Source organism: Salvelinus fontinalis, chromosome 3 (assembly GCF_029448725.1).
Source record: "Salvelinus fontinalis isolate EN_2023a chromosome 3, ASM2944872v1, whole genome shotgun sequence".
In the NCBI taxonomy this organism is placed as follows: Eukaryota; Metazoa; Chordata; class Actinopteri; order Salmoniformes; family Salmonidae; genus Salvelinus; species Salvelinus fontinalis.
The window spans coordinates 40,436,474-40,464,263 of record NC_074667.1 but is presented as its reverse complement, the minus strand read 5'-3'; the positions used below and the strand labels follow the sequence as shown (position 1 = coordinate 40,464,263).

Here is a 27,790-nt window from a genome sequence, read left to right as displayed (position 1 = left end):
CCCGGTATTTGACGGACCGGAAATTGTTTAGAACGCGATGTAAATGCTGCGGAGTGCCGGGGTTCCACTAGATAGCAGAGCCACAAAGTCAAAGTGTCTATATGTAAGAATTCATGAAAACAAAAATGAGCTTTTTGGTCTTAATTTACGGTTAGGGTTAGGCATAATGTTTGCAATGTGGTTAAGGGTAGGTTTAAAATCATATTTTAATAAGATAAATTGTAGAAATAGGCGGGGTTTAATACTTTGTGGCTGTGGTAACTAGTGACGACCCAAGTGCCGGGAGATGCTCTCGTCGCAAGAGAAAACAAGCAGAGCAGCAGAAACATAAAATCCCAGAATCGAGGCCTATCGTGACAGGTAAGGAAGATTTGCAAAAATGTTTGTGTAGATGCTGTTTCTATAGAGGTTGGAGTTTGTTGAAGTGCTTTTAATGTAAAGTTGGTAGCTGACGATGCCATCAACCATAGATGCTAGCCAACTGATTAACGTTAGCTGTCTAGCCTAGCGCATTTTTCTGGGCGGTGGGTACCATAGCAACCGCTTAAGAAACAGGCATTATTCATGTACCTAGCAGCCAGACATGCTAACCAAGACGTGGCATTGAGATTAAACACTTGCATCCACAATGTTTGCAACCGATATGATTTAGAAAATCATCGTTAGTAGTAATATTTTATGTTCCTTACTATTTTGTTGATGTTATCCAACTGTCACTGTCTGCCTTGGGTAGCTAACGCTACTTAAAAGCAATTGGCTAATAGTTAGCTTGTCATTTGCCAGGCTGGTCAGACAGCTATCTCAAAGATAGAAGAAGGGTTAGTTACCAGTATTTGTGGCTAACTTTAGCATAGCTAGCTAGCTAGTGGCTGACTTGCTGAGCTCAGTTAGCTAGCATGTGCAAACAAGCTAGCTAACTAAGTAGCTAGTCATCCGACTAACGTCAATAATCAATGATAACTACTGTAGCTAGCTAACACTTTCATTTGCGCTAACTAAAGATTATCTGCGCTAACGTAACGTTAGTGCAGCTTACAACCCCCAAGAAGATGGTCAGTTATTTTTTTATTTTTTTTTATTAAAACAACTAATTCTGTTACCAAACTTTGCATCTGAAAAGTGTAAAATCTGACTCTCAGCATCATTCTGTTATCATGGAATTGCCCTAGAGCTAATGTAGCTAGCTAGTTATATGCTCACACTTTTGGTGGGGGTTGTAACCTGTACTGCATTAACACAGATAATCTTTGTTTAGCACAGATGAAAGTGTTAGCTAGCTAACTATATCTTTGACTTTCGTCAGATGGCTAGCTAGTTAGCATCATTCTCTTACCGCGGTATTTCAACAACCAACTATCCTTAAGCCACAGACAGTATAGGCTTAGTCCATGGTCTTGAAGGATTTTCTAGTTTAGTGTTAAACAAAAGACCATTGCCTCTCACTCCATTAAATGCCACTAGACAAAAAATCATCTTGGAATACTAATATTAGGATCTGTATTTCTTTTTCATAATTATGTTTATTGATGAGATAATATGCATTTTTATCACAATCTCAAGAACTACAAATGCAAAAATGCTCATTACTTTACTGCAACAGTTTAAGTTAAAACTATTAAGAAAATACATTTCTAACATTTCTTTACAATGCAAAGGCCTCAATTAAACAACACTGAAAACAAGTATATTTCAAATTAAATTACAATTTATTTTGTAATTTCTCATTACCGCAACAACCTTTTATGAATGTTTATTTTTTTCTTCATTACTTGTGTATACGTGTTATTTTTATCAGACTATCAGATTAAGCCAACATTATTAAAGTATACATTTAATTTTTTCTATTATTTACCCAAAATTGGTGCATTACAGTAATAATAATGTTTTGGTATTGATAGTTTGCCATTGAAAAACTACTGGGCTCTATTAGAGATTCATTAATCCAAAACAACATCAAACTGTGTAATTTGATCATCTCAAACGAGTTGCATAATACTAAAATCACTGATCTTAATGCAACTGTCTAAAATACCCCTTATTTTAGCATAAATATAAGTACTGTAATTACGGGCAAGTACAGTATTTAAAAGTACACTTATGCACAAAGTGACTTCTTTTTAAAAAGTTAATTATCCCAGGTCTTCACATATAATATTGCTGTATTAGGACGTGGATATGTGTGGTTCTAAGGTATTATAGATGGGATTTTTCCTATTTTTCCTATTTTGTTGCCTTACAACTTGGATTTAAAATATATTTTGGGGGGGGTTTGTATCATTTGATTTACACAACATGCCTACCACTTTCAAAATATTTTTCCTTGTGAAAGAAACAGGAAATAAGACAAAAAAACAGAACTTGAGCGTTCTTAACTATTCACCCCCCCCAAAGTCAATACTTTGTTGAGTCACCTTTTGCAGCAATTACAGCTGCAAGTCTCTTGGGGTATGTCTCTATAAGCTTGGCACATCTAGCCACTGGGGTTTTATCCCCATTCTTCAAGGCAAAACTGCTCCAGCTCCTTCAAGTTGGATGGGTTCCGCTGGTGTACAGCAATCTTTAAGTCACAAAGATTCTCAATTGGATTGAGGTCTGGGCTTTAACGAGGCCATTCCAAGACATTTACATGTTTCCTCTTAAACCACTTGAGTGTTGCTTTATCAGTATGCTTAATGTCATTGTCCTGCTGGAAGGTGAACCTCCGTCCCAGTCTCAAATCTGGAAGACTGAAACAAGTTTCCCTCAAGAATTTCCCTGTATTTAGCGCCATCCATCATTCCTTCAATTCTGACCAGTTTCTCAGTCCCTGCTGATTTAAAAACATCCCCACAGCATGATGCTGCCACCACCATGCTTCACTGGGATGGTGTTCTCGAAGTGATGAGGGATGTTGGGTTTGTGCCAGACATAGCGTTTTCCTTGATGGCCAAAAAGCTCCATTTTAGTCATCTGACCAGAGTACCTTCTTCCATATGTTTGGGGAGTCTCCCACGTGCCTTTTGGCAAACACCAAACGCGGTTGCTTATTTTTTTTCTTTAAGCAATGGCTTTTTTCTGGCCACTCTTCTGTAAAGCTCAGCTCTGTGGAGTGTACAGCTTAAAGTGGTCCTATGGACAGATACTCCAATCTCTGTTGTGGAGCTTTGCAGTTCATTCAGGGTTATCTTTGGTCTCTTTGTTGCCCCTCTGATTAATACCCTCCTTGCCTGGTCTGTGGGTTTTGGTGGGCGGCCCTCTCTTGGCAGGTTTGTTGTGGTGCCATTATTTTCCATTTTTTAATAATGGATTTAATGGTGCTCCGTGGGATGTTCAAAGTTGGATATTTTTTTTATAACCCAACCCTGATCTGTTCTTCTCCACAACTTTGTCTCTGACCTGTTTAGAGAGCTCCTTGGTCTTCATGGTACCTCTTGCTTTGTGGTGTTGCAGACTCTGGGGCCTTTCAGAACAGGTGTGTGTGTGTATATATACAGTTGAAGTCGGAAGTTTACATACACCTTAGCCAATTACATTTAAACTTAGTTTTTCACAATTCCTGACATTTAATCCCAGTAAAAATTCCCTGTCTTAGGTCAGTTAGGATCACCACTTTATTTAAAAAAATTGAAATGTCAGAATAATAGTAGAGAATGATATATTTCTGCTTTTATTTCTTTCATCACATTCCCAGTGGGTCAGAAGTTTATACACTCAATTAGTATTCGGTAGCATTGCCTTTAAATTGTTTAACTTGGGTCAAACATGTTAGGTAGCCTTACGCAAGCTTCCCACAATAGGTTTGATGAATTTTGGCCCATTCCTCCTGACAGAGCTGGTGTAACTGAGTCAGGTTTGTAGGCCTCCTTGCTCGCACACGCTTTTTCAGTTCTGCCCATACATCTTCTATAGGACTGAGGTCAGGGCTTTGTGATGGCCACTCCAATACCTTGACTTTGTTGCCCTTAAGCCATTTTGCCACAACTTTGGAAGTATGCTTGGGGTCATTGTCCATTTGGAAGACCCATTTGCGACCAGGCTTTAACTTCCTGACTGATGTCTTGAGATGTTGCTTCAATATATCCACATAATTTTCCTACCTCATGATGCCATCTATTTTGTGAAGTGCACCAGTCCCTCCTGCAGTAAAGCACCCCCACAACATGATGCTGCCACCCCCGTGCTTCACGGTTGGGATTAGAGGTCGACCAATTCATCAGAATGGCCGATTTTAATTAGGGCTGATTTCAAGTTTTCATAACAATCGGAAATCTATTTCCCCCCCACATTTATTTAACTAGGCAAGTCAGTTAAGAACACATTCTGATTTTCAATGACGACCTTGGAATGGTGGGTTAACTGCCTTGTTCAGGGGCAGAACGACAGATTTTTACCTTGTCAGCTCGGGGATTCAATCTTGCAACCTTACGGTTAACTAGCCCAACGCTCTAAACACCTGATTACATTGCACTCCACGAGGAGCCTGCCTGTTACGTGAATGCAGTAAGAAGCCAAGGTAAGTTGCTAGCTAGCATTAAACTTATCTTATAAAAAACAATCATAATCACTAGTTAACTACACATGGTTGATGATATTACTAGTTTATCTAGCGTGTCCTGTGTTGCATATAATCGATGCGGTGGCATTCGCGAAAAGGACTGTCGTTGTTCCAACGTGTACCTAACCATAAACATCAATGCCTTTCTTAAAATCAATACACAAGTATATATTTGTAAACATGCATATTTAGTTAATATTGCCTGCTAACATGAATTTCTTTTAACTAGGAAAAATGGTGTCACTTCTCTTGCAACAGAGTCAGGGTGTATGCAGCAGTTTGGGCCGCCTAGCTCATTGCGAACTAATTTGCCAGAATTTTACGTAATTATGACATAACATTGAAGGTTGTGCAATGTAACAGAAATATTTAGACTTATAGATGCCACCCGTTAGATAAAATACGGAACGGTTCCGTATTTCACTGAAAGAATAAACGTTTTGTTTTCGAGATGATAGTTTCCGGATTCGACCATATTAATGACCTAAGGCTTGTATTTCTGTGTGTTATTATGTTATAATTAAGTCTATGATTTGATAGAGCAGTCTGACTGAGCGATGGTAGGCACCAGCAGGCTCTTAAACATTCATTCAAACAGCACTTTCGTGCGTTTTGCGAGCAGCTCGTCGCTGTGATTCAAACATTGCGCTGTTTATGACTTCAAGCCTATCAACTCCCGAGATTAGGCTGGTGTAACCGATGTGAAATGGTTAGCTAGTTAGCGGGGTGTGCGCTAATAGCGTTTCAAACGTCACTCGCTTTGAGACTTTGAGTAGTTGTTCCCTTTGCTCTGCATGGGTAACGCTACTTCGAGGGTGGCTGTTGTCGACGTGTTCCTGGTTCGAGCCCAGGTGGGAGCGAGGAGAGGGACGGAAGCTATACTGTTACACTGGCAATACTAAAGGGCCTATAAGAACATCCAATAGTCAAAGGTAAATTAAATACAAATCGGATAGAGAGAAATAATCCTATAATAACTACAACCTAAAACTTCTTACCTGGGAATATTGAAGACTCATGTTAAACGGAACCACCAGCTTTCATATGTTCTCATGTTCTGAGCAAGGAACTTAAACGTTAGCTTTCTTACATGGCACATATTGCACTTTTACTTTCTTCTCCAACACTTTGTTTTTGCATTATTTAAACCAAATTGAACATGTTTCATTATTTATTTGAGGCTAAATTGATTTGATTGATGTATTATATTAAGTTAAAATAAGTGTCAATTCAGTATTGTTGTAATTGTCATTATTACAAATAAATAAATAAAAATATCAGCCGAATAATTGGTATCGTTTTTTTTTGGTCCTCCAATAATCGGTATCGGTGTTGTAAAATCATAATCGGTTGACCTCTAGTTGAGATGGTGTTCTTCGGCTTGCAAGCATTCCCCTTTTTCCTCCAAATGTTACGATGGTTATTATGGCCAGAAAAATTCATCAGACCAGAGGATATTTCTCCAAAAAGTACAATCTTTGTCCCCATGTGCATTTGCAAACCGTAGTCTGGCTTTTTTTTAATGGCGGTTTTGGAGCAGTTGCTCCTTCCTTGCTGAGCGGGCTTTCAGGTTGTGTTGATATAGGACTCGTTTTACTGTGGATATAGATACTTTTGTACCTGTTTCCTCCAGCATCTTCACAAGGTCCTTTGCTGCTGTTCTGGGATTGATTTGCACTTTTCACCCCAAAGTATGTTCATCTCTAGGAGACAGAACACGTCTCCTTCCTGAGCGGTATGACGGCTGCGTGGTCCCATGTTTATACTTGCGTACTATTGTTTGTACAGATGAACGTGGCACCTTCAGGCGTTTGGAAATTGCTCCCAAGGATGAACCAGATTTGTGGAGGTCTACAATTGTTTGTCTGAGGTTTTGGCTGATTTCTTTAGATTTTCCCATGATGTCAAGCAGAGAGGCACTGAGTTTGAAGGTAGCCCTTGACATACATCAACAGGTACACCTCCAATTGACTCAGGCTAATTAACATCATTTATCAGAAGCTTCTAAAGCCATAACAACATTTTCTGCAATTTTCCAAGCTTTTTAAAGGCACAGTCAACTTACACGGAACCCAAACCGGCTGCTCGCGTGCGCCATCGTGCATACATTTATTTTGTCCCCCTACACCAAACGCGATCACGACACGCAGGTTAAAATATCAAAACAAACTCTGAACCAATGAGATTAATTTGGGGACAGGTCGAAAAGCATTAAACATGTATGGCAATTTAGCTAGTTAGCTTGCACTTGCTAGCTACTTTGTCCAATTTAGCTAGCTTGCTGTTGCTAGCTAATTTGTCCTGGGATATAAACATTGAGTTGTTATTTTACCTGAAATGCACAAGGTCCTCCACTCCGACAATTAATCCACACATGAAACGGTCAACCGAATAGTTTCTAGTCATCTCTCCTCTTTCCAGGCTTTTTCATCTTTGAACTTATATGGTGATTGGCATCTACACTTTCATAGTATTACCACGACAACCGGCAAAACAGTTCGTCTTTCAATCACCCACGTGGGTGTAACCAATGAGGAGATGGCACGTGGGTACCTGCTTCTATAAACCAATGAGATGGGAGAGACAGGACTTGCAGCGCGATCTGCATCAGAAATAGGAACAACTTCTATTTTAGCCCTTGGCAACACAGACGCTCGCGAGCAGTGTGGGTGCAATAATTGAATAATATATATTCCTAAATTTATTTTGCAATGCTCGTGTCGGTGTGGTCAGCCTATTAGTGTTTTTGTAAACTTCTGACCCACTGGAATTGTGATAGTGAAATAATCTGTCTGTAAACAATAGTTGGAAAAATGACATGTCATGCACAAAGTAACCAACTTGCCAAAACTATACTTTGTTGACAAGAAATTTGGAGTGTTTGGAAAAACTAGTTTTATTTATATATACATATATTGCACACAGGTGGACTTTATTTAACTAATTGTGACTTCTGAAGGTAATTGGTTGCACCAGATCTTATTTAGGGGCTTCATAGCAAAGGGGGTAAATACATATGCACGCACCACTTTATTTAATTTTTTTGAAATTTCACTTTACCAATTTGGACTATTTTGTGTATGTCCATTACATGAAATTCAAATAAAAATCTATTTAAATTACAGGTTGTAATGCAACAAAATAGGAAAAATGCTAAGGGGGATGAATAATTTTGCAAGGCACTGTATGTGCTAAAACGGGTACACATCAAAATGGTGGATATCCTCCTTTTTAAGTGGTGGGGTTGCTCTTTGCTGAAACACAAACTCCAGATCGTGGCTTTATGTAAATGAAATGTGGTTTATACACCCATATTTCTTGACAACTCCTACTTAATCAAATAACTAATGTTTTACAAAAAAATCGATATAATAGGTGTAAGCAGTGGTCCTAGTAAGTAATTAAAGTTACTAGCACACCCATTGACTGTACATTAGAATTAGCTTATTATCAATACCGAAATGAAGGGTCTCATGACCAAAACAGAGGTAAAAATGTTTCGGTAATGAGAGCCCCTTAGCTCAGCCTGCAAGTAATAGGAGACAGCCAAGTCAGCAAATTATTGACCACATCACTAAAGCCCATTCATGCCTCCATTTAGGTAATTAATGGAACTCTACGTTTTTCCCAATTTTAGCTTTTTTTAAGCCATTTCGGTAATGAGAAGTTCAGGTGTAGTAAAGGCGTTGTTTGAGAATAAGATCCTCATTCTGAAGGCATATCAATTAATAAATTAAATGAACTTGTGCTCATCTAAGGATTACTCCTCTAGACAATGCATCATGGGTGAATAAAACTTTACTTAAAATATTGGAGTTTTTACAGCAACTTCAAAAAGTGATACAGTAATAAGAAACACGTCCACATACACTGTTTTTATGTAATAAATATAGTTTAATGTAAACTTCTAGTATACCATTTTTATGATTTATGGACAAACTGTTTTATTCAAATAAGTTAAAAACCTAAAGTAAAATTGAATAAAATTACCTAATCTGGAAGCATTTCAGAAATGAGAATTTGGGGTGAAAATGTAAAGAATTCAGGCGGAAATGTTAAATATATTTTTAAATAAGCCACTGTGCCATGAGCTAGGCATCTTGGGTTTTCTAACTCAATTTGCTACCCGTCTGCTGAAATTGCTGGACTAAGCTCAATGAGGGTCAGTTGCACTTCATGAATTTTAAGCTACTATGCATTTCCTGGAACTGCGTCGTTGTGTTTACAGAGTGAAGAACTGTGATTTTTTTTAAAAAAGAGGTTCTCCTCTACCTGTTTGTTTTTCTGTCAGTTTACTGGTGTTAGAATGGATGACGACTGCAATGGCCGTCCCTACATGTCAGGTAAGTGTATGGAGGGCAGGGCATGGACAGTCCTTTGTAAACTCAGCAAAAAAAGAAACGTCGCTTTTTCAGGACCCTGTCTTTCGAAGATAATTTGTAAAAATCCAAATAAAAATCCAAATAACTTCACAGATCTTCATTGTAAAGGAAACACTGTTTCCCATGCTTGTTCAATGAACCATAAACAATTAATGAACATGCACCTGTGGAACGGTTGTTAAGACACTAACAGCTTACAGACGATAGGCAATTAAGGTCACAGTTATGAAAACTTAGGACAATAAAGAGGCCTTTCTACTGACTCTGGAAAAACATCAAAAGAAAGATGCCCAGGGTCCCTGCTCATCTGTGTGAACGTACCTTAGGCATGCTGCAAGGAGGCATGAGGACTGCAGATGTGGCCAGGGCAATAAATTGCAATGTCTGTACTGTGAGACGCCTAAGACAACGCTACAGGGAGACAGGACGGACAGCTGATCGTCCTCGTAGTGGCAGACCACGTAACAACACCTGCACAGGATCAGTACATCCGAACATCACACCTGCGGAACAGGTATAGGATGGCAACAACAACTGCCCGAGTTACACCAGGAATGCACAATCCCTCCATCAGTGGTCAGACTGTCCGCAATAGGCTGAGAGAGGCTGGACTGAGGGCTTGTAGGCCTGTTGTAAGGCACGTCCTCACCAGACATCACCGGCAACAACGTCGCCTATGGGCACAAACCCACTGTCGCTGGACCAGACAGGACTGGCAAAAAGTGCTCTTCTCTGACGAGTCACGGTTTTGTCTCACCAGGGGTGATGGTCGGATTCACGTTTATCGTCGAAGGAATGAGCGTTACACCGAGGCATGTACTCTGGAGCGGGATCGAGGTGGAGGGTCCATCATGGTCTGGGGCGGTGTGTTACAGCATCATCGGACTGAGCTTTTTATCATTGCAGGCATCTCAATGCTGTGCCTTACAGGGAAGACATCCTACTCCCTCATGTGGTACCCTTCCTTCAGGCTCATCCTGACATGACCCTCCAGCATGACAATGCCACCAGCCATAATGCTCATTCTGTGTGTGATTTCCTGCAAGACAGGAATGTCAGTGTTCTGCCATAGCCAGTGAAGAGCCCAGATCTCAATCCCATTGAGCACGTCTGGGACCTGTTGGATCGGAGGGTGAGGGCTAGGGCCATTTCCCCCCCCAGAAATGTCTGTGAACTTGCAGGTGCCTTGGTGGAAGAGTTGGGTAACATCTCACAGCAAATCTGGTGCAGTCCATGAGGAGATGCATTGCCGTACTTACTTAATGCAGCTGGTGGCCACACCAGATACTGACTTACTTTTGATTTTGACCCCACCCCCCCCACACCCCCTTTGTTCAGGGACACATTATTCCATTTCTGTTAGTCACATGTCTGTGGAACTCAGTTTGTCTGTTGTTGAATCTTATGTTTATACAAATATTTACACATGTTAAGTTTGCTGAAAATAAATGCAGTTGACAGTGAGGACATTTCTTTTTTTGCTGAGTTTATTAGCTGACTTACTGACCTTATGGTTGTGACATTATTGAGATGGCTGAATGAACTGTCAGTAGGCCTACATAATTTTGTGTGTGTGGATAACAGGCAGTGGAGACTCTTCGATGGAGAGGGAGTTTTCAGGGGCCCTTGGAGGCCCCACAGTGAGCACCCCCAACAGCCAGCACACTTCTCCCAGCCGTTCTCTTAGTGGTCAGTTCCAATTTGTCAATTTCTTTGTCTTTGTAGTACAAGTACTGAACTTTATTATTCCCAAGGGAGAGTATGGTAGTTGGTTTTATTGCTCAGATGTTTTTATTTTACTTTAGCAAGCACACCCGTGTCTCTGCTCACATATGTCCCTCTCCTGGTCTAAACCCTGTCTCTCTCCAGCCAACTCCATCAAAGTGGAGCTGTACAGTGATGAGGAGCCGGGCCGCGGCACGGGGCCAGAGGATGAGAGAGGGGACAGGGTGGAGGAGGGGGGTTCTGAGCAGGGAGGAGGGGGCTACAGGGAGCTGGCCAGTCCAGAGCCCATGTCACCAGGAGGTGCCATCCGGCTGCCCAACGGAAAACTCAAGTGTGACATCTGTGGGATGATCTGCATCGGGCCCAATGTCCTCATGGTGCACAAACGCAGCCACACAGGTGACTGATCAATTGATTGAGTGATTGATTGATTAGTCCTTTATACAAAAAGATGAGGTTAGTTTGTTGCGCAGATCTGCCCCGAAACCAGGTTGACATTGTAATTTGGGCACGTGACTGGGAGTGAAACTGATTTCAAACTGGTTTGTACGGAGTCGGGTGTGTAAACTGGTATGTGCCTCCTCCAGGTGAGCGGCCATTCCAGTGTAATCAGTGTGGGGCCTCTTTCACCCAGAAGGGGAACCTGCTGCGTCACATTAAGCTGCACTCGGGGGAGAAGCCTTTTAAATGTCCCTTCTGCAGCTACGCATGCCGCAGACGGGACGCTCTTACAGGCCACCTCCGCACTCACTCGGGTGAGAGGGATATACATACTGTACACACACACACACACACTTGGGTGAGGAAAAGAGGGTCTGAGTTGAGCATGTCAGTTCCTGAGCAAAAGACACAGACCTAGAGTTCTGTATGTATTCAAGGTATGTTGACTTTGTCCCCAGTGTCGTCTCCCACAGTGGGGAAGCCCTATAAGTGTAGTTACTGTGGCCGCAGCTACAAGCAGCAGAGCACCCTGGAAGAGCACCGTGAACGCTGCCACAGCTACCTGCAGAGCCTGGAGACACAGCAGCCAGCCAGCGCTCACACTCAAGGTAGTGGAGAAATAACACGTACACGTACACGCACACACATACTCACACACTGCATGTTACTGCTTCTATCTATGGTGTGATCATATCTTTTATAGAAGAGGAGCTGAGGGACCTGGAGTTCATGCCTGACAACCTGCTGCAACCTTCCTCAGACAAGATGGCGTTCATCGATCGGCTAGCCCACAGCATCACCAAACGCAAGAGATCAACACCACAGAAATTTGTAGGTAAGCAGTTAATTGGAATTTGTTTATGGGGAGGTGAGCAAAGACACCGCTCACACACAGGTAACACAAAAAGGGTACAAGATCATTCATGAGATCAGGTGTCAGTTTAAAAATAATGAAGACCTGCACATCTCTAGTTACCCCCTATGAGTTGTGGTACAGTGTGATTCCATGCCTATCTGCCCTGCAGGACAGAAGCACATGCGCCTCAGTCTGGCCGACACGCCTTACGAGCTCAGAAGCGCCTTCGACAAGGACGGGGTTACGCACCACGGTGGTCTGGAGCAGCCACACTACACTAGCCTGGGAGGAGGGTACCTGGGGGGACAGGGAGTTGGAAGTGGTGGTGGATCTGAAGGCCTCCGACCCCTACGCTTGCCTCTCCCTCACCCCTCCTGCCTGTCGGAGCTCCGGCCGGTCATCAGCTCGGCTCACACCCCCATGGCTACGCTGGGGCCGAGGCTAGACTGCACTGGGGCCGGGGCTGGCCTAGGGTCCACGGGTGTGGGGGGCAGGGAGGCTGCAGAGGGCCACGAGGACCTGCCCCCTGGCCGCAGCCACGGCCCATCACCTAGCAACGGTTGCCAGGACTCCACGGACACAGAGAGCATGCCGGATGAAGTGTTTAGCAGTGTAGCGCCTGCCCTGCCGCTCCACAACAACCACAGTCACCACAACCTCCACCACCTCCACTCCAACCACCACCCTCCCCCTCCACCCCTACTGCACCACAGGGGCATGAACAGCCCAAGCCATGCCAAAGACAGGGATGGAGAGAGGGACAGGGAGGAGGGTAGCCACCCTGCTTTCCCCCCACCCCCTGCCCTGGCCCCAGGCTCCCCCACCTCAAGGCAGGCGTTTCGAGTGGTGGACGGAGAGGGGCACACAGTGCGCTCTTTCCGCTGTGAGCACTGCCGTGTGCTCTTCCTGGACCACGTTATGTTCACCATCCACATGGGCTGCCACGGCTTCCGCCAGCCCTTCGAGTGCAACATCTGTGGCCACCGCAGCCAGGACCGCTATGAGTTCTCCTCCCACATTGTCCGCGGAGAGCACCTGCCAGGCTGAGGCTGGCTGGATGGGCCTCTGTACTTAGGGCTGTTTTTACTCTGAGAGAAGGGCCTGCTTGGGTTTGGTCTGCACTGCATCACAAGAGGGGGTAGAAGGGGAAGGGTAGTAAAAAAAACAAAAAACTGCTTTTTGTAAATGATTTGTACACAAGCATTGATACTGATATCACAAACCTCAACTTCAAATAGGCACATTAGAATAGCTCAATTGCGTCACTTTAAAAAGGGAGAATCCTCACTACTCTGAATACACTTTTCAAAATGTATGAATTCTTGCCAGAAAATGCTAAGATGAAGAGTAAATGCACTTTTCTATCCTCAGAAGTGCCTTTCTCTGGTGTGGTCTGTCTACCTTTCCTCTCTTATCCGGGTAAAAAACCGGGCGCACAAAAAAAGTGATGCTACTAGCTAGACAATGTGATTTACATCTGACTTTGTTTTCCTCTACTGCACTTTAATCAAGATTTTATCTAAAATTTATAACGCAAGAAAACAAACAGTTGTCAATGTGCACTTCGTTGCACTTGCAAGCTGCAGTCAGACATCAGTAGTCGTCTTTAGATGCCATTAGGCTTCCTAGGAATTTGTCCGTTTAACAAAGCCCTATTTGAAAAGCACTTTTTAAAATCCATTCCCTAACATGCTTGGTCCCTGGGGGTGTGGCAGACAGACAGTGTTGTGTAAGATTGTGTATTTGATGTATAGTGGGTAATGTATTTTAATAACAGTTGCGGTGCAGGCCAGGCCCAGGATCCCAAGTCAAATAGTAAGAAGGATTTGAGGGGTTGGCCTCAAATGAGTGCACTTTCCAATTTCAGTTTGTGTGTGTTGGTTCTTTTGGAAGTTTAGTAAGTTAAATGAGAGACAGAGTTGAAGGCTTTTATCAGTGTGAATGTTGTGGGGTGGAATGGGGTACAGTATGTTTGTTTTGTTTCATTTGATTGCTTTTGTTGCACTGAGATATAATTATATTAAACTATTTTATAGAAGAGGTTATTTATGGCCTGCACATTTCTCTGTGCAGTGTGTTGAAAGAAATAATACAACTTGTTTTTTTTATTTTTTTCAAGAGAGCCACTGCCACTATTTTGGAGTTGACTTCAACAAAGGGTGGAGATTGTTGGCAATTTTAGAAGGTCCCTGATATCCCAATGTGTTGCTTACTATGAAACAAACCAAAACCAATATTATTTATTTAAGTGAGACCTAAAACAATTGTTGTATATTCATTGTATTGTGCCTTTCATGACATTGACCTTGCTGACAATTCTTGCCAATATACATTTTTCCATCCATAAAGATATCTTTGACGTTACATGAAATATCCCAGCTGGCCCTGCTAAATGCCCAAGCTGAATCCTACATTTCCCTCTACTAATCACACATTTTAATTTGCAGTCACTAATTTCTTAGTGACTGTAGATATAAATTGTATAACATTTTCCCAAAAGGAAAGAGACAAAGACATGTTAAAAAATAGTAACTTTTCATACATGAAAGGTTTAGAAATAAATCCATGTGCATGAGATAGTTTGTCACCTGCTGCTAAGGCTTGAATGTGTGTGTGTGTGTGGTTGACCACAGTTGTCGGTGGTTAAGATTGAGAAGGTGATTCTTCAGAAGTGACTTTGAAATGCTTATTTTCATTCAATGATTTTCTTTCTTTCTCATCGGACTTGTAATTGTTGTTTTTATAGAGAGCACTGACGTTGGTAAACATTTTCCTTGGAATCATGAAGCATTCAGATCCCTTCAGGCAACTTTGACTTAACAATGCTTTGATCAAGGGAACGTGATGAATATACCATTTGTGACTGAAAAGAAACAGTTTGGGCAGTTGTGGTCCTACTCTTTCACCCAATCTCTTAGTCTTCACATTGAATGAACTTGGAAGCCTGTAGGATTTATAGTTCTTGAATAGGGCCCAGAGTTTCCCATGGTCAAGCAAAACTCCTGGCCCTACTCATGACACAGATGAAGTATGAGAGACAGGAAAATCTGCTGTGGCTGTCGGATTTTTTTTAATTTTTATAAATGTGAAACTCTTTACCTCAAATGATAATTGCCTCTGTCGGGAGTATGGGTTTGGTGATGTTTGAATTTTTCTGTGGTTAATTTGAAAGTGTTTAAGTTGGTTTTAGCAGCCCTGTATCTTCACTTCATTTAATATTTAATTCATCTTACAAAAAAGGAATGTGCTTTGAAGTGGACTGTATACAAGAAAATGCCTCATCCCAATGTCAGAAAAGACACAATCTTCTAAAACAATTACATAGCACTGAAATTGTACTGAATTACAGGGCATAGTTGCACTTAATCAGTTGCATTAAACTTCATCTGTAATGCTGTTCTAAACGTAATGCCTTATGAACGGATATGTAATTACTGTTCAAAGTAGAGAAATTATATATCTAATGTAATCCGAAATGGTTGAATTATTGAATTGATGTGAAAGTTCTGCATTGTTCGTTTGACGGCAGTTCTTGGAAGAGCAGGTTTAGGTGTCTCCAGATATGTTTCTGTGTGTAAATCTTGCTATTGTGCCTTTGCCCCCCTCCCCCCTCTTAGGTTTTCACTGTTTGATGTTGGCTACATCAGATTTGAGGATAGAACGCTTGGCCATGGGTCTTGAAAGCTCAATAAACGGTAACACAAATTGATGTCATATGCTAGGTTTCCATCAAATTGGTGAAAGATTTTAATGTGAATATTCAAAAATCCGCATAAAGAAAATGTGAATTTACCCGCCAGTGGTGCGTTTCCACCAAACTGACTTATTGCAAATATAAATCAGTGCGTGATGACGTAGTGCACAATGTACTTTTTCGCTTAAGTTTATGTACCGAATAAAAATCTAATGTTCAATGTGTTTCCATCGCATTTTCAATTCTACTGATAGTTTTATCACAAACTGTTACATTAAATAGCAAATGTGCTTATTCTGGTCTTAGCACGTGCGCCCTAGCCAACACCTTGCCGATACAGTTCAGGTGGGTTAGTCTACAAACATGAGATTATTATGATTGACAAACACAGATTGTAACTCTTAAACGGCAGTCAAGCATCGATCATAATGTCACCAGAATAAGACCCTCAAGATCATACCGTGCACTTCCACCACCCTGTGAAGTTTAGAATTTATTTAATCTGTAGCCTAATAAACTGCATGCTTTCCAGAGTCGTAGTGGGAGGACCACACACCATGTCATCATGTGACTCCCAAGTTTACTTCCATATGATAGTTATATCAATATTTGCGCATAAAGGTGTTTCCACCGCCATTTCTCGCATACTACATTTTACCAACACAAAGATCCCACCATGTCAAAAGAACAAATTCATTTATAAAATTGTACTGAAACTTGTTTCCATCACAGCTGTTGTGATTTTTCTTTATACGGTATGACTTTACTCAGATAATAACTGGATGGAAACGTGGTTAGATACATTTGGAATGTTTCGTTTTTTAATTATCAGTGTTAGTTCTAGCCATTTCACATCAGTCACCGATCTGACAACTAGCTACACAGGCAGCCCAATCAAACCAATCAAAAGACCAATTAGGGAAAAGATCAGAATAGGGCTGCCTGTGTAAATGCAGCCTATGGGAGAATCTTAATTGCATACTCCTCCCGTCCTCCTCAAAATCCATTGGAGGAGAAGGTCGGAGGGAAGGGACCTCTGGCTTTCTCATCCAATGGGTTATGAGGAGAGGGAATGCATGGAGTATGCAATTAAGGTTCTCCCGGTGACAATGGGGGGGGGCTTGATTAATGGTGCCTGTGCAGGCATGTTCTGCACCGGCTGAAGGTTACTGCATTCCATTTGGAACCGGGCTGCCTCTCGGGCATGAGCCAAGTGTCCTGACCCGTCGGACGGCAAAGTCGGCTCAAAACAAAAGTTACGTAATGAAGCAGGTAAAGTAACGAGTAGGATTCAATATTTTCACATGCGAAAGTGATTGCTTTTGATAACGCTTTGTCCTTCTTACCAATGAACTAGTTAGAAAATTCTAATATTTATTTTTTGGAAAAGAGATGTACGATGCACCTGGGCCAGCATAATAACACTCCCTCACTGACTGTCATTCCCCAAATCAGGCTGATGGCACAGCACAAATCTCTGTAGCTTGTAATTGACTCATCTCACAGTTTCAGCTTTAATTTAAAATGTGCCTAGGACTTTACTCAGATCTGTGAATTATGATGCAAAAACATCTTTGTTCTGTAAACCAAATGGCATGTACAGTTTTTGAACAGAGCTATATTAAAGAGCTTAACTGAATTTATATCAGATATGTCTAGGCTTTGGTGATAGTGTGGGAAAGGCAAATTCAGTTAACCTAACTCGACAAGGGTAATTGAACAGGATGTATCTCATACTTGCCCTGGCTGTGACCAGTACAGTTTCTTTTACATGAAATCCATTTAGGACATAAGTTCAGCAGAAAATCCCAGAAAAGGTCATCCTGGATTTGATTATTTGGATCACAGTTATGCTTTTAAAACCTGGTGCATGAGGTAACAATGCTGTTTGCAACACTTTCCTTACTCAGCTTTCTCCAAATAGTCTTGAGGATGAATCACTCAAGCTTATTTTGTATTTCTCCTTAACAGCCACCCCAGCTTCAGCGAGAACATTTTATTACTGATGTGTTCTTGTTTTTGTGGTTGCATTTTGCCCTTGTTTGAATGTTTTATTTTTCAAGGTTTCTCTATTGCACTGTGTTTGTGTTCCCTTTGACTTGACTATCTGCTCTGTCACCTTTTCTCCTCCTGCCCCTGTGAATGGTGTGGATTCGCTTTAACTACTGCAGAGCCTTTTTACATGTAACATAATGTAATTAAGTGTAATCAAGATTAAAACTACTGTAAGTTTTGTACTGTATTGGAGAGTCTATTCCAAATAAATAAACTTTACTTGGCTGGCTGATATTTCCTACAGTCAGATATTTATCAAGAGGAGGAGGAGCTCTGGGTGGGCCACCCTGTAAAAAGATAACATATGCCATCAGCACAGTAGTCCACAATCACACCATGTAATAACAGCTAACGTTAGAGGAAAAACAGGAATGGCAATGTTAATTTCTGGATTTGGTTGAGTGGTCTCTTAAATGCATGCAGATATCCAGACAGAAGGCTTTGTCCAGGCCACAGGTGTCAAACTCATCCCATGGAGGGCAGTGTCTATGGGTTTACACTCCTCCCTTGTACTTAAGGCCTAGTTTAAAGCAGATCAAGAATTAACCCGCGATAGCCAACACCCACATAGCTGATGTTTTGGAGGCGTCTGAGATGTAAATGCGTTAACTGTGAAATCGGTGCGCAGCTGCTCTTGATCATTGAAACAAAACCACACCCTCCCACTCGTGTTAGAAGTTCAGAACGAGAACGTGTAGGCGTCAGGTAGCCTAGTGGTTAGAGCGTTGGACTAGTAACCGAAAGGTTGTAAGATTGAATCCCTGAGCTGACAAGGTAAAAAAATCTGTCAATCTGCCCCTGGACAAGGCAGTTAAACCACTGTTCCTAGTCCGTCATTGAAAATAAGAATTTGTTCTTAACTGACTTTCCTAGTTAAATAAAGGTAAAATAAAAAATATATACAGTACCAGTCAAAAGTTTGGACACCTACTCATTCAAGGATTCTTTATTTTTACTATGTTTTACATTGTAGAATAATAGTGAAGACAAACTATGACAAAACACACAAGTGTTAAATAAATCAAAATATTTTATATTTGAGATTCTTAAAAGTAGCCACCCTTTGCCTTGACAACTTTGCACACTTGGCATTCTCTCAACTAGCTTCATAAGGTAGTCACCTGAAATGCATTTCAATTAACAGGTGTGCCTTGTGGAATTTCTTTCCTTAATGTGTTTGAGCCAATCAGTTGTGTTGTGACAGGGTAGGGGGGTATACAGAAGATGGTCTTTTACCAAATAGGGCTAAGTCCATATTATGGCAAGAGCAGCTCAAATAATCGAAGAGAAACGACAGTCCATCATTACTTAAAGACATGAAGGTCAGTCAATCCGGAAAATTAAGAACTTTTAAAAAGTGTCTTCAAGTGCAGTCGCAAAGGCTATCAAGCGCTATGATGAAACTGGCTCTCATGAGGACCACCACAAGAAAGGTAGACCCAGAGTTACCTCTGCTGCAGAGGATACGTTAGAGTTACCAGCCTCAGAAATTGTAGTCCAAATAAACGCTTCACAGAGTTCACAGATATCTCAACATCAACTGTTCAGAGGAGACTACTTGAATCAGACCTTCATGGTCGACTTGCTGCAAAGAAACCACCACTAAAGGACACCAATAGCAAGAAGAGACTTGCTTGGACCAAGAAACAAGAGCAATGGAAATTAGATCGGTGGAAATCTGTCCTTTGGTCTGATGAGTCCAATTGTGAGATTTTTGGTTCCAACCGCTGTGTCTTTGTGAGATGCAGAGTAGGTGAACGGATGATCTCCGCATGTGTGGTGCACACCGTGAAGCATGGAGGACGAGGTGTGATGGCTTTGCTGGTGACACTGTCGCTGATTTATTTAGAATTCAAGGCACACTTAACCAGCATGGCTACCATAGCATTTTGCAGTGATACACCATCCCATATGGTTTGCGCTTAGTGGGACTATCATTTGTTTTTCAACAGGACAATGACCCAACACACCTCCAGGCTGTGTAAGGGCTATTTGACCAAGAAGGAGAGTGATGGAGTGCTGCATTAGATGACTTGGCCACCACAATCACCCGACCTCAACCCAATTGAGATGGTTTAGGATGAGTTGGACCGCAGAGTGAAGGAAATGCAGCCAACAAGTGCTCAGCTCATATGGGAACTCCTTCAAGACTTTTTGAAAATCATTCCAGGTGAAGCTGGTTAAGAGAATGCCAAGAGTGTGCAAAGCTGTCATCAAGACAATGGGTGGCTACTTTGAAGAATATAAAATATATTTTGATTTGTTGAACACTTTTTTGGATACTACATAATTCCATATGTGTTATTTCATAGTTGTGATGTCTTCACTATTATTCTACAATGTAGAAAATAGTCAAAATAAAGAAAAAGCCTTGAATGAGTAGGTGTGTCCAAACTTTTGACTGGTACTGTGTGTGCGTGTGTGTGTGTGTATATATATATGAATAATGATGCTCAAATTGAAAATGATTAAACAAAATAATAAGGATTTCTATCAACCTAATCGAGGTGTAAATTACATCTCACATTCCAGTATTTGAAATGTAAACAAGGTTACATGCGATTTATCTTAATGCGACTCCGTGCAGCCAATGAAAAGGTTCGCTTTAGGTATAATTCCAGGAGCCACTTGTGGATTTGACAGCTCTAACTTAGCTTCACCTCGACACCGCCAAAACAACTGCTATGCAGATCTGATTGAATAGAGCCCTAAGGTCACTGATTAGCTAGGAACTCTCACCTGGTTGTCTAGGTCTTAACTGGACAAATGCCAGAGCTTGGTGCTTGAGTACTCACACTGGGCCTGAAGCGGGGTGGTGGTGTGTCGTCCTTCCTAGCCTCTGTTCCTGACCACCCTACTGCGGATGTCACAGCTCACGCAGTAGTGCAGCTTCACATACTGCAGAGCTTGGGAAAAATGTAGGCTGCACAGAGGAAAGGATGTTTGAGTATGAAGTGTAATAAACCACTAATCTGGTGGATCTAATCAAGCAAAAGACAGATGCTTCAGTGCAATGTCATTCAATGCTGGTCCTGGGGACCGACAGTGTGCCTAACAGCATCACACATGACGAGTTACCCTCAGACCAATCTACTCACAATCAAACACGCTAGCCTCGGAGATGTCCCTGACAGCAGCAGCCTCAACAATGTTCCTGATGACAAACTTTTTGATGGCCTTGTCCTTGGGCATACGGCGAGCACAGTTGCTGCAGCGGATGGGCTGCACATGCCCATGGCCCTTCTTGGCACGACCGCAGTTCCTTCTCTTCTTAGTCTAAACAAAGGAACAATGGACGTCTTGAAACATGAGCACAGAGGCTCACTGTCAAATTATTCACAAGGGTTTTTCAACTCCAGTCCTGGGGAACCCACTGTGTGTGCAGGTTCATTCCAGTCAATTAGGTACTCCAATTTCACTTAAGTGCTGTGTCAGTAATCTCAGTATAGAATACTTTGTTACGCAGAAAAATAACCAACCTGCAATGTACCGACTCTCTCGAGAAACCAAAACCAAAATCCATGTTTCAAGCAGCCTCAAGTTCAGCCTACTCAACTTGAGCATTATTCAGCCTACATAAAATGCGTTCATATTTACATTTCCTGCCTGAGCATTTCCTAGCAGTCCAGTGATCTTTGCCAGAACAGGTAGGTAGCTAGTTAGTTGGTCCAGAGTTGTGCAATAGTTAATTGCATAAACTTAATTAATCAAGTTTTTTTACACTTCAGAACATAAACTGATTGGATGTCAATAGGGGGGAACTATACATTTGACAAGAATGTGAGTTGTTTTCAAAAACGTGGACAACTCAGCATGTTGAACCAAGGCAGGAAAAGGGACCAGAATAAGGGGTAGGACCGAACAATTTGTTCTTATTCTTATTCTTCGGTGGAGTTTAACGGCCTTTGGCATCCAATGTTGCATTAATAGTATAAATACATTACACTTTGTGATACAAATGGGGAAATGGAAAAATGTTAAATACATTTATTTTTAATTACCCTACCAACTAACCCTACACTCATTAAAACCCACCACCTTATTCCACTACTTTACCCTATCTGAACCTACCCCAGGCCAACAACCTGAGAGGACAGGACACTTCCACTCAACACACCATGTAACTCTTCTAAAGTCAAATCTCATACCCCTAAGTACTTGTCTGCAGCTGCCACCACAACATATATTTTCTGTGATTTAGGTTCCATCTCTGCAGTACAGTTGATAACCATTACTAGGAACGCTAAGAAGCCAACCTCACTGAAACATATATCACTCATTGGCCTATCCCTCTGTTCTGTCACAGATCTACTATTCACAGTGATCCTCTCAGAATCCCTCACCCTTGATCCACCTTCCTCTACTTCCTTCACTTCTTCAGCATGTGACATCTTCTACACTACTCTGACCCTGGCCACATCAACCTGCTTCTCTCACACCCGACACCTCCGACTCCCAGCAACGGACCGAACTAACTAGATCTCTCCAGCACTTAATATACCTCACTGCTCCAACACCCTCGATGTTGTGAAGGACACAGAAAGCACTCATATATATTTGTCTTATCAAATGAATCAATTATTGACTTATTTTAGTTCTACAAAATAAACAATTGTGGAAGGATATGGGGGCATAATGTATCTTTGTCAGTAGTTTTTGGGGTGGCAGGTTAACTGACTTGTGTTTAGAGCATTAGGCCAGTAACCGAAAGGTTGCTGGATCGAATCCCAGAGCTGACAAGGTAAAAATCTGTTGTTCTGCCCCATAAACAAGGCTGTTAACCCACTGTCCCCTAGTAGGCCATCATTGAAAAAATAATTTGTTCTTAACTGACTTGCCTACTTAAATAAAGGTTAAATAAATAAAATATTTGTAGTCTGTCATTTCCCATGATGGATTTTCATGAATGCGCAGTTTACAAGCATTTGTTTGTTGTATTACATTTCTCTGTTTCTCTGTTAATCTATGATGTTACAAATTTACTGTCGCTTCGGCGATCCAAACCTTGTTTAATTAATTGGACATAATTTAAATTTGTTAGAGGGAGAAAACATGCGTCCATATTTTCCTGTCTGTCCTGGACAGCGAGAATTGTCTCCATGCACCCCTCGCACACAGAATCTGGCGTAGTCGGCCCTGCCCATCACACGTTTTCATTGGTTGAGGCGTATTCACATTCCACCACCTCGACACCAAAGATGTTCTATCTGTCATGGTATCTCATCCGTAAACACGTACATATAACAGATCAGCTATCTTGCATCTCTAGCTAGCTAGTTGGCGAACATTATAGGTTTACAAAGTCATGTCTAACAGTCATAGCCAAAATCACATCACACCTCCTTGGAGTTGTATTACCAAAACGGTGGCTCCCAGCGGCAATATTTTTATTGGATGTTACATTTGAAGAAACTTTAACCACACTGCTAACCATATGCCTAACCCTAACCTTAAATTAAGACCAAAAAGCATTTTTTGTTTTCATGAACTTTTAAGATATAGACAATTTTGAAGTTGTGGCGATTAATGGAAACCCTTGGGTACTGTGTGTGTTCATCACTGTTTTCAGACCGGGTAGGACACATTTTGCAGCGATTTGTTCCATATGATAGTTTGCAACATTTTCCATTACGGTTACTAGTTACCTTTCCAAAATTGTAATCGGTAATGTAACTTTTGGATTACCCAAACTCAGTAATATAATCCGATTACATCTCGTTACTTTTAGATTACTTTCTCCTTAAGAGGTATTAGAAGAAGCAAAAAAATGTATGTTACCAATTGAACGACATCTATTGCAGGATAAATCAATGTTAAAGTTTACATAGCTGGCCATATGGATGTTAAATTATACATTATGGGTTGGTTATGTAGGCTTCTTCTAACCCATTGATTTCTACTACATATAATACGATTAAATTATATCTTTACATGAAAAACCAAAGTCTATCAGAATTCCAGTCATTCCAGTAAATGTTATAGCCCTTGATCTTCAAGAATAGGACTGGAAATATGGAAGTATAGATTATCCAAATTGTTTTACATGACCCCAAAGCTAAGGACTTATTAGCCAGCCATACTCTGTTGTTTATGATTTTTATAGTCTTTTATTGAACCTTTATTTAACTAGGCAAGTCAGTTAAGAACACATTCTTATTTACAATGACAGCCTACCCCGGCCAAACCCGGATGACACTGGGCCAATTGTGCGCCGCCCTATGGGACTCCCAATCACGGCCAGATGTGATGCAGCCTGGATTCGAACCAGGTACTGCAGTGACGCCTCTTGCACTGAGATGCAGTGTCGTAGACCACATTCGGGAGTCCAAGGACTGATTGGGCTCATTGATTCGTGTTGAAAAATAAATATTACGCTCATGGAAAGGCATGCTTTGAGCAATACTGAAAAGTGCTATTTACATGTGAAAAATTAATGCCATGTGCTACATTTGCTATAGGCCTACTGTTTACCTTTTTGTTGGTGACACCTTGATATTATAATTTTTTTATTTAACCTTTATTTGGAACTCCCAATCACAGACGGTTGTGATACAGCCTGGAATCAAACCAGGGTCTGTGGTGACGCCTCTAGCACTGAGATGCAGTGTCTTAGACCGCTGCGCCACTCGGGAGCAAATCCACAGATGAAACAATGAAACAATAACAGATGAAACAATAACAAAACGGTTGCCCCGCCTCTGTTTTGGTAAAAAGCTGAGGGATGGGCCTGGAGAAGTGTAACCACTCTCAAATTAATAGGCAGAGCTATGGACTGAATCATCCATGACGAGGCTATAGAGTGTTTCTTTACATTCACAATGTTTACAAACATTGGAGTAAAACTAGTTTATATTTTGGGTTCTCATGGAGTGGGCCAATTGAACTAAATTCATGAGGCATTTATAAGTTATATTCTTCAAGAATCAATGGATATATATATAAATATATATATATATATATATATAAATGTATAAATCCAAAAATGGATGTAGCAACTACAGATTGCCCTTTTAAGTCTATCAAAAGTGTGCGAGATTGAGCATGTGTCCATTAGGCCTATGGATAATTTTTTTTATCAGCATGAGTTAGATTGAGAAATAAAAGCCCCACTTTTATTCCATAGGCTGGGATCCGCATTTTACAGCTGTTGCAAGAGGGCATGTTTCACAGGCATCTCAACTGGTTTCAAAAACAATGATTGATAGGCAGCTTAAACTTCTTGAATTCAACCATTATTGGGTTCAAATACACATGTATACTTGTGAACAGCCATCCACAGAACCACAATCCGTAAGGCACAAATAGCTAAATGAGAGAGCAGCAGTGTGACTCACATCATCAATGCGCTATGTAGATATCAATTATAAGTGATATCAGTATCGCCGTAGAGACTACACAACTGCTGTCATCCTTAACTCCAAGCATTTATTCAAATTGGATAATCTTAGGATGCCGACAGCGGTCGCACCATTGGAAGACATAGCTTGGACTGTAGCCTACAAAAGCCTTTTCCTAATATTTTCCCGTGATCAATCAAACACATTCGGTGTGTCATCATAGTGATCCCTGACATGTGGTCAGATTCGCTCAGGTGGAACAAATTTAAACCTTTTTTCAATGCTGATTTGAATGTCATTGAGAAAACAGAGAAGTGTCAAATATTTTTTTCGCAAACATACTTTCTGAATTTAAAAGTAATCATCGAAGTAATCACCTATTTTTTCAAAAGTATCTGTAATCCGATTACAATATTTTCTGCTGGTAAAGTAACGGATTACAGTTACCAGTTTTTGTCATCCTTTACATGTACTCCCCAACCCTACAATTTATCATCTCAACATATGATTTTAAACATAACCTTAACCACAATCCTAAACTTATGCCTAAACTTAAATTAAGACTGAAAAACAAATGTTAGGTTCCATAAATTTTAAAGATATAGACCATTTTGACTTTGTAGCTGTGGACACCCTTGGGCTGCAGTCCAAACACGTTATTTTGACCCCCTCAGCCCTCGCCCTAGCCACTTTCCCTCATGGGAATCCCCGTCGAAATGGATGCAGTTTGATTACCATCTTAAGTGGAGTTCCAATTCACAAACGTTGCCCCCTCGGCCCTTGATTTAGCTTGAAGGAGCGAGTGAAGAACTTTTATCACTTGTGGGGTTGATATGACCCACAATTCACTGCAAACTCTAGTCACGTGTCAAACTCCGGTGGTCACGCAGTGTCAAATTTAATCAACAGGGCTGCATTTTCGGCATGTCAGTTAAAATGATAATGCTAGCTTGCTAAAAAATATAGATGCCATTGATTTTAGAGTTGGCAAATTGGCTTAGTCTCGTAGTGAGGAGCCTATAAAACGTAACTAGCTTCATAAACATGTTTGGGAATTCTAAAATGTATTGGAATAAATGACCAAACTATGAATCTAGATAGCCAGCTATGGGTAACTGTAGCTAACTATCTTAGCTTGCTAGGTACATTAATCGCTTTAGGTTGGTTGTTTGTAAGCTCAACTTCAAGGTTTCCAAGGATGTTGCCTCTCTGATCATCACTCTCCCTCCCTTGGGCAAGGGACATTTAATGAGGTAGACTCGGATGTGACGATGGTAGTGAGAGGAAGCCCATTGGCCGGCAGTGGGAGAAGATTGAACGAGATGGATTTTGGCCGACATTTTGCAAATTTTCTCACCGATAACATTTGATCTCAATTCAGTTTTCTGTTCCCAAAACTAGAATGTGTTCTGGACAAAGTTTTGTAGACTTTATCCTTTGCACAAAAAAAATGCGTTGTTTAGAAGGAGTGCAAAGGCGAATTGAGTTATTGCACACTCGCACTTCACAGAGGTGGCGTTCCCTAACGGAAACATGCAGACGTATGCTAGCTCGTGCTTGACTCTGCCCACTATGACTCATTGTTCCCATTGGAAACGACAGGCTGTGGTCTATCTTGGTTTAGTTATAAAAATCTTAGCTTGGGGTACTGCGTGTTAGTTCATCACTGTTTTCAGACCGGGTACGACACATTTTGAAGGGAGTTGTTCCGTATGCTAGTTTGCAACAATGCAGAAAGTAAAAACTGAATTCTGTTCTGCCAGAAGTGTGCTCTATACATAAAATTGGCATACGTCGATATATTTTGATGAGGATTTAATCGCCGATTTCCTGGCCATCCTCACACACTGTTGCACTTTTTTCTTTTGGTAAAATTGTATGAACATAATTTCACTTGCACAGCTCATATTTAAATCATCATATGTAAACATTAAAAACGGCATAATGTGTTAAACAGCATTGAATATTAGTTTAGTGTTACTTAAAAACAATAAAAAACAACCTAAGACAAAAGTACTTAAAAAAAAGATCTAAAAAAAGATCCAATCTGTAAAGCCATTTAAAAATGTGCACACATGATTTAAAACAAAAGTAAACATTTTTAAGACATGGAAAACATGTTAAAAAGTAACTTTGTTAAAAAAGCTGTCTTCGGTCCTTTGTACAGGAATGGGGTGAGTCCTTATCAAAAAAGCCTCATCCTGCTCTTCCGAATCGGGGTCTAGAGGAGACCCCTCCCCTAGGCGCAGCGCTGTCAGGCCATGGCTGCCGGGACCTTAGGTGTTGTGGGGGACCCTTCGTTCGTACCTCCCCATGGCTTCTGTTGCTACCAAAGCCAGTGCCTGGGGGGTGGTATCTACTGGTTTTCCTACCAGCAGGTTGCGGGAGGACCACAGTGCATCCTTCAGACACGTGAGGGTGAGCCAGAGCTTGGTGAAGGCGTTTGGTGGGATAGACCTTCGGCCCACGCCATATAGCACGAGCTGAGGTGTTAGGGGAACGGATTCCTTCCATAGGTCCCTGGCAGCTCTGCACTCCCAGAGCAAGTGCCTCACTGACTCATCTTGGTCGCAGCCTAGTTAGAGGCATGCGGATGTGCTCGCCATGCCCCGAGAGAGCATAACAGTCCTGACTGGGAGGATCCCGTGGGTGACCATCCAGGACAGTTCCCGGTGCCGGTTCAGCAGAGCAGGATGGGCCACATTGCACCAAACCTTTATTGGCTCACCTATGGCGAGCCCGCGCACTGGACACACTGGTTCCCAT

General features: G+C 41.5%; 1 protein-coding gene and 1 pseudogene across 1 annotated transcript; one reads left to right on the top strand and one right to left on the bottom strand.

Moving 5' to 3' along the window:
- Positions 1-245: 245 nt before the first annotated feature.
- Positions 246-17,865, top strand: LOC129847964 (zinc finger protein Eos-like). The gene is made up of 8 exons (XM_055915546.1): positions 246-360; positions 8,826-8,877; positions 10,501-10,605; positions 10,786-11,040; positions 11,229-11,396; positions 11,541-11,690; positions 11,786-11,917; positions 12,108-17,865. The coding sequence occupies exons 2-8, from the start codon at positions 8,841-8,843 to the stop codon at positions 12,983-12,985; spliced, it is 1,725 nt and encodes a 574-aa protein (XP_055771521.1). The 5' UTR covers positions 246-360; positions 8,826-8,840; the 3' UTR covers positions 12,986-17,865.
- On the bottom strand, positions 13,022-27,790 carry LOC129851545 (40S ribosomal protein S26-like; annotated as a pseudogene).

Coding starts and splice junctions, on each gene's coding strand:
- LOC129847964 (XM_055915546.1), top strand. CDS start 8,841: ATGGATGACGACTGCAATGGCCGTCCCTACATGTCAG. Junction 11,041..11,228: donor GCACAAACGCAGCCACACAG/GTGACTGATCAA, acceptor TGCCTCCTCCAG/GTGAGCGGCCATTCCAGTGT. Junction 11,397..11,540: donor CCACCTCCGCACTCACTCGG/GTGAGAGGGATA, acceptor CTTTGTCCCCAG/TGTCGTCTCCCACAGTGGGG.